The sequence below is a fragment of the Melanostigma gelatinosum genome, assembly GCF_949748355.1.
Source record: "Melanostigma gelatinosum genome assembly, chromosome: 6".
NCBI lineage: Eukaryota > Metazoa > Chordata > Actinopteri > Perciformes > Zoarcidae > Melanostigma > Melanostigma gelatinosum.
In genome coordinates this window covers 26,021,710-26,028,279 of record NC_136639.1, presented here as the reverse complement: position 1 = coordinate 26,028,279, position 6,570 = coordinate 26,021,710, and the positions used below count along the sequence as shown (strand labels likewise).

At 43.3% G+C, this 6,570-nt stretch overlaps 1 protein-coding gene across 1 annotated transcript; it reads right to left on the bottom strand.

The window, feature by feature from the left end:
* On the bottom strand, window positions 1–5,795 carry LOC306779305 (E3 ubiquitin-protein ligase DTX3L). The gene is made up of 4 exons (XM_079271171.1): window positions 5,766–5,795; window positions 1,744–2,745; window positions 374–591; window positions 1–297 (listed from the first exon to the last, which is right to left on the bottom strand). Exons 1-4 carry the CDS (start codon window positions 5,769–5,771, stop codon window positions 228–230), a joined length of 1,296 nt encoding a protein of 431 aa, XP_079127297.1. The 5' UTR covers window positions 5,772–5,795; the 3' UTR covers window positions 1–227.
* Window positions 5,796–6,570: the final 775 nt, after the last annotated feature.

Here is a 6,570-nt window from a genome sequence, read left to right as displayed (position 1 = left end):
TAGAAGAGAAAATACAAAAAGATAGGCAGAAGCTATGGTTGACTGATTGGAGTTAGTATGACTAAACTTTACATTAAAATACATTAAACTACTTTAAACAGCACATCAAAATGATTTGAATTATCCCTCCTGGTTTGTAGTCCTCAGTGCCGTAATCCCTCATGTTTTTTTTTGTTAGATTGATCTTCTCAGCTCGACATTTATGTGTTGACAATCCTTAAAGCGACTCATTTAATTCCCTTGACTTTCAGTTCATCTTTAACTCGGCTGAGATACTCGGGATCTGGGTATCCATAGCTGCGAACACGAAAACAGAGCAGAAATTCAGTTTCTCAGTCATAATGAACATTAATAAAATGAGACTCCTCCTTACTGAGTTGGTCCTCCATGTGTTGACGTTTTGTGGTGAATATCGTTCCATGTGACCATGTTGTTCCTGCCGCTGGTGGTGGACTGGCCAACGGTGAAGATGAGTTTCTGATCAAAGGCCCGACTCAGCAGCGCCAGGATCCTCCTGCCCTCTGAGGAGTCTGGGAGATAGGCCGTACGGGACGCACCTTCATATGACTGACCGGGGCTGGGATGCTCCTCCTGCGGGCAGACAGAAGAGGTTTCTCTGCTTCATGCTGGGAAATGTTGTTATGGGCCCTCCAGCGACTGGGAGTCCACAGTTCTTAGGAAGTAGTAGCTTTTTGACACACATATATTAAAGGAAATATTGACCCACACGCACACATACAAAAGCCATAAATAAGCTAATTCCAGCCAAAGGAGGGGGGTTAATACACACACAGCACCACATTGGTGCTCGTACAATTACTTCTTCAAAAAGCAAGGACTTCTGATTAGAGGAAGAAGACAACCAAACGAGAGAAACTGGAATTTCAAACCCATAAAAAAGCCCATACAATTGAAATGATTACTGCTGGGCAATGCCAGAACAAACGGTGAGAGAAATAGATTCTGTGGTAACGGATACTGCCCAACGAGGTGTTCCATTATCAGGAATTATTGGACAACGGGGAGGCCAGAACCGTCCATTAATTCCTGATGATGGACACCTCGTCTGGCATTATCTCGTTATACCGTACAAGATATTACTCGTCCGCTCAGCTCATAGATCGGCTCGGCTCTGCCCCAGAGACCTAACGTTACGCTAGCAAGATCCAAAGTCAATAACATTGTGTACGGACGAGAAACAGTCCATTTCTTTTGAACTAGATAGTGGAGGTCTGTGAATTTATTCGCTACAGAACATTTTATAGAAAATTGAGTGCGTTGAGATGCATCCAGAATTGTCGTGCGTTTGAATAGTCGACAGGTGAATCATAATCGAACGGAATCGTGAGGACAGTGAAAATTCACAACCTCCAGCTATCCAACCATGTCATTTTCCCCCAAATCAGTATGAAGATGTTCACGAGATCTAGATTATCACAATGCTAGCATTAAGCCAACGTTATGCTAGCAGGGCTCAAGGTCAATAGCCTTGTATACGGTTGAAAGTGAAAGTGTTTTAGATTTGAATTTAGATCCGAATGGGTCGAGTGGTTGGTGGCAAGTACCGACTCTTAGTGACTTGAAGACTAGATACTCTGACAGTCCAACGATGGTCTCCTGTTATCATGTGACCAAAGTTCTATTCTTCGACAATGCCAACTGAGACAACTCCATTTGCTGACTCACACTGCAAGCTCATTTTGTGAAATTTTCAATTGTTCAGTGTTGTACCTGTAGTCTTACCTTTTGGATGCCACTTGGAATGTAATAATGGATCGTTAATGTTCCGTATTTCTCATATCCCGGCAAAGATGAAATGTTTTGTGTGACCTTCATTTCGCCTCCATCGGGTTGCGTCCCTGTCAAAGCGCCGTACAGCTCCCCGCACGTCGGGCACACGGGCTTGTAGTCGAAAGCTCTTTTCAGACAGCTCTTGCAGAACGAGTGCTTGCACCGCAGAGTCTTTCTCTCTGTGGTTTCAATCGGCTCCATGCAGATTGGACACGGGTCCTCTTCGGGGCCTTTGCCGTGCGTAGATGACGAACCCAAGGTCCCGCCGCTTGCAGTGTCCGCCAGACCTCTGTCCACCGGACTCTTGCTCGAGCGTGGCGTATTTCGTGAAAGGAACTCTTTCAATTTAGCAACATGCATGAAGGGCCCCGTCACTGTCATTTTACCTCCGTTGCGACCGGGTTCAAAAAGGAGGTGCGGAAATCTCCTCTGCAGGTCTTTGTGGTCACGTTGCAGACTCGCCGTAATGGATTCGACCTGCAGGTCGGATGCAGTTCTCTGGTAGAATGTGACGAACCGCTGCCTGACGAAGTGAACAGCGGCCGAGGACGCGTGGTGTGATCGGAAAGTCACCCGTACCGTGCTACTGGGGTCGTGGTGCACTGTTCTGGGCTCAGGCTGTGTTTCGATGACAAAGCTGCTACCTTGAATTTTCCCAAGTTGTTCTGCACGTTTGTGCTGAATGTAGGCCATGACAACCCCGGAGACATCCACGGGTTTGACGTGAGGCGAAGCGCGTTCACCCTGCGAACGAGTCCGTCTACGCGTGACAGGATCGGCGCGATCCCTCACCTCTGACAGTCTGGTCGAGAGGTTCTCCACCTCCTCAAAGGTTCCTCTCACCGTGTAGTAGGAGGCTTTTTTTTCCGAACGGTAAAGTTGAAGAATCTTCGCTAATCTCTCAGGGTCTTTGAAAGAGGCTTCATCAACGGTGACAGTGATGCTTGTGATGAACTGCAACGAGACATGACAGCTGGAGTTAGTTATTAGCCATCTAAATGCTGAACGATTACCCAAGCATCAGTCAAACCGTCTGGATCAGAGCTTTATTTCAACATTTGTTTAATAGACCTATAGAGCAGTGATTCTTAACCATAGGGCCACCTAGAGGGCCGCGAAAAACTTTCAGTTTTGCACCTGTGGGCCGCGGGACCACATAGGTTATCAATTGAAGACACCAGAGATATTACTGTTATCCATGAGACGCTCAGATACAATATAGCTTCCCACCACCTGGTGGCAGTAATGCGTCAGTCAGTTGTTTAACAAGCTGCAATAAGCAGAAGAAGACACTCAGCTAGCCGCTAGCCTGTAGTGAAAGTTATGGATAAGTTATTAAAAAGAAAAAATGAAGACGACAGTGGTGCCATACCCCCCAAAAGTCTAAATGTGTGCGCAAGTACAACCCTGACTTTCTTAAGTACGGCTTTGTGAACGGAGGCAACGAGGCAGAGCCGAGTGCTCAGTGTGTGGAATGTGGGCTAATGCTATCAAACGAAGCACTGAAGCCTTCAAAAATAAAGCGACGAAACATCCAACGCTCGTGGGAAAGTCTGTTGGGCTTCTCGTTGTGGATGCAGGTTGACTTACATACACATGATAATAAATGTCTTTGTGATCATCACATTGTATCTTCTCATTTATTTAACAAGGGTTTTGCCTGTTCAACACCGGCATCCTCGATCCCCTCCCCTTCCGTTCCTACGGTTTGTTTGCGCAAATACATCACAAAACATGTCCGTGTTTGGTATCCCAGCATGCCCAAAATCCTCATCTTTGCAAAGAAATCATCGATTTTCTTTCATTTCTTATGGTTTCTCCACAAAAGGAGCCCACACACACACTGTCCAAAGTCGCCATAACCGCTGCAAGTCGTATCTTGCAGCATTTCGACGGAAAAAGACACATTACAGACCCGACAACGTGCTAGCGGATGTTACCATGGAGCTACTGCCTTCAGAAAACGCTAGTACTTATAGTACAAACCTTATCCTCCTCTTCCATAAGCCGTCAACCAACGTTTGCGTAACTGAGCTATTCTCATTCTCGTTCGTGCACTCGGTCGCAGCCATTAAGCACAGCAAGTCCGCTACTCACACACCACGTCTTCAACCTTATATTATATAGTTTTTGCAATTTGCAAAGGCTAAAAATAAAAGGAAAATAATATAATATCAAAATATAAAGGGAGAAACACCTTTAGTGTGTCAGAATATCATTTGGTTACCATGTGTCCATTTGGGTCTCCAAATGTCCTTTTAGAGCTCCGCCTGGATCTCTTCATGGAAGAAACACTGTAGAATAGTCATACTTTGTCCAATTCTTCAAATGTGAGGCAGTTGTTCACTGTTAATGTAGTTACAGCCCTATACTGTCCTTTACCTGTACAGATACAGCCACCGGCAGTTATTTATACTGAAAGATACTTTTTTATTTTATGCGGACAAAAATCTTAAATTTTTACTGACTCCAAAGGCCCACTGCTCTGTTTCTGTATGACCTACAGGTTGTCTGACACTTTTGATGCATAGAGTCAGAGTGGGCCCCGGGACACTTTGTACTTGAAAAGTTGGGCCCCGAGGTCAAAAAGGTTAAGAACCCCTGCTATAGAGTGCTGTAGGAATAAGTCTTAAAACCAGGAGTCAGCGTTTTTTTACTTCTGGCTCGTCTGGAAGTTAATGTTTTTTTTTTAAATGCCTAAGTTAAAGTTTGTGGTTCCAAAATTTGAACAGATTTTACCGTTTTGTTCCACAACTTCGTCAGTAAATACCCCTCTGGTGAATTTTGAAGCTTTTAAGCATCTTTAAAAAAAAGATGTTGCTAGCAAGTGGCTAAATGAGACTACAAAACGTCATCACGCCGACTAGTCCGTCCTCACAGCCTCGGTGTGTGTAACCGCGCTCAAGTGTGGTGGAGTTTATTTGTAGCTTAACGTTAGCTTTTTACATCTGCCAATTGCATTCACGCTTCAAAAATCATAAAAGTGGTATTCATTTATCAAGATTATCTTGCTAAATAAACAAGGTACGTAGCATTAATCCAATGTAAAAAATCCCATCGGCCTTTTGTCAAGGGAACCAGTGTGACGCTAACTTCCTGGCTGGCCTACAGCACTCTATTATAGAGCAGAAGAGACATTAAATAAACACTTCACTATCACAAGCTCGTAAACAGATGTTCTGATTAGGGATAGGCCATGATTTATGAATAGTCATTAAATTATGAAACAAATCTAATAGTTTATGCCCAATGCTGACTGAAATGATTGGACAGGCTCATTAAAGTCCTGCAAAAGCCAGAGTTACCAGATTCTTTTGTCGTTTTTTTTGTCATAGCATTGAAGTGTGTGTAATTTGTGTCTTGGAGCGTAATTGTCGGGTTCAGGTGGGTCTTGTCATCATAAGAAGTCCTAATTTTACCATCAAGAATCTTCCATCAAAAAAAGTCAAAAAACCTGAGAAGTAGGCCTACTCTGAATAGACTACTCTTATTATAATTAATAACAACAACAGGACATTCTATTCACAGAGCGCATACTCAAATATGCTGAAGTTTACAGTCTGAGCTGTGGCCCTCATGTTTAAACACACATCATTAAAAGCGTTCTCGTTAAAAACTGAAGACCTTTTATTTTGAAAGTCAGACGCCAAAAACCGGAAACCTCACTTCGTGATTTTCCGGGATACTTGGAGCACTTTCTCCCCGTCGAAAACAAAAGGTGTCGTAGTAGTTTTGCTTTCACGACTGAGTCTAAAGGAGAACGGTCGATTCGCAGCAATATTGTGCATATTTTTCAGAAAGAAAAAACGAACTAACTAACACGACAACAACTAACTGTGTCAGATGGGTGAAACCTAAAAGCAAAACTTCTCCGACTGACGTCCGCTATGAAACCTGTTTCTGCTCTCGTCGTCCTTTAGCCTGCTTACACGGGTCTATTGTTAGTGTAAGCCAGGGTAATATGTGGGACCTACCTCCATGCTGCAGGGTTCTCCTGACACTGTGGCAACACTCTCCGTACACACTGGTGACTCGGCTGCTTTTTGCTTTCGCTCTCAGGGTCAGCTTGTTTGTTGTGTTGCAGCGAACCCTGCCGGTGACCGAGTACATAACACCCCGACGTAAGAACTACTAACAAAGAAGTCAGTTGCAGGGTATTATCACAAAGCCACACACGTGCGTGCGTTCTTCACAGTGGATGAATGAGTATGTTTACACACCTACCTTATACTTACATACATACTTTTACACTACATTTCAGAGGGAAATGTGCTCTTCACTGCGCTACGTTCACGTTTGACAATTACCTGCATTTGGAATTTTTTTTAACGCATGCATATGATGTGCCATAATATTTATTTTTGTTCTTTTGCAACTTCTAGAACACAATAATCTAAATATACGAACACACAGGTGTTTTCACAGGTGCATTCTGGGTTCTTTAGTTTTGAATGACGTGAATGACGTAGATATTAAAAGTCTGTTTTAGAATTTCAGAGTTAGTGTATCAGATAATGTGTTTATGGTTCAGCATATAGATGGTCAACACGAGTTACTGCTCTCAGTAATTGTGCCACAAGTACCATTGTTTGTGTCTTGACAATTGCAACAACAAAAAACAAGTCATCATAATAAACTTCATTTGTGAAGCATCTTTCATGCATGAAATGCAGCTCAAAGTATGGACACATGAAAACACGGGGGGAAAAGATTGGAAATAGAAAAAAAAGACAAGATAAAATAAAAAGAATGCGTAACACAAGATGTAACCCCTGCCCA

What these genes read in the sequence shown, in the direction of transcription:
- LOC306779305 (XM_079271171.1), bottom strand. An exon ending in TTCCAAGTGGCATCCAAAAG is followed by an intron (nt 592 to 1,743) that starts GTAAGACTACAG and finishes GTCTGCCCGCAG; the next exon opens with GAGGAGCATCCCAGCCCCGG. An exon ending in ACACATGGAGGACCAACTCA is followed by an intron (nt 298 to 373) that starts GTAAGGAGGAGT and finishes TCGTGTTCGCAG; the next exon opens with CTATGGATACCCAGATCCCG.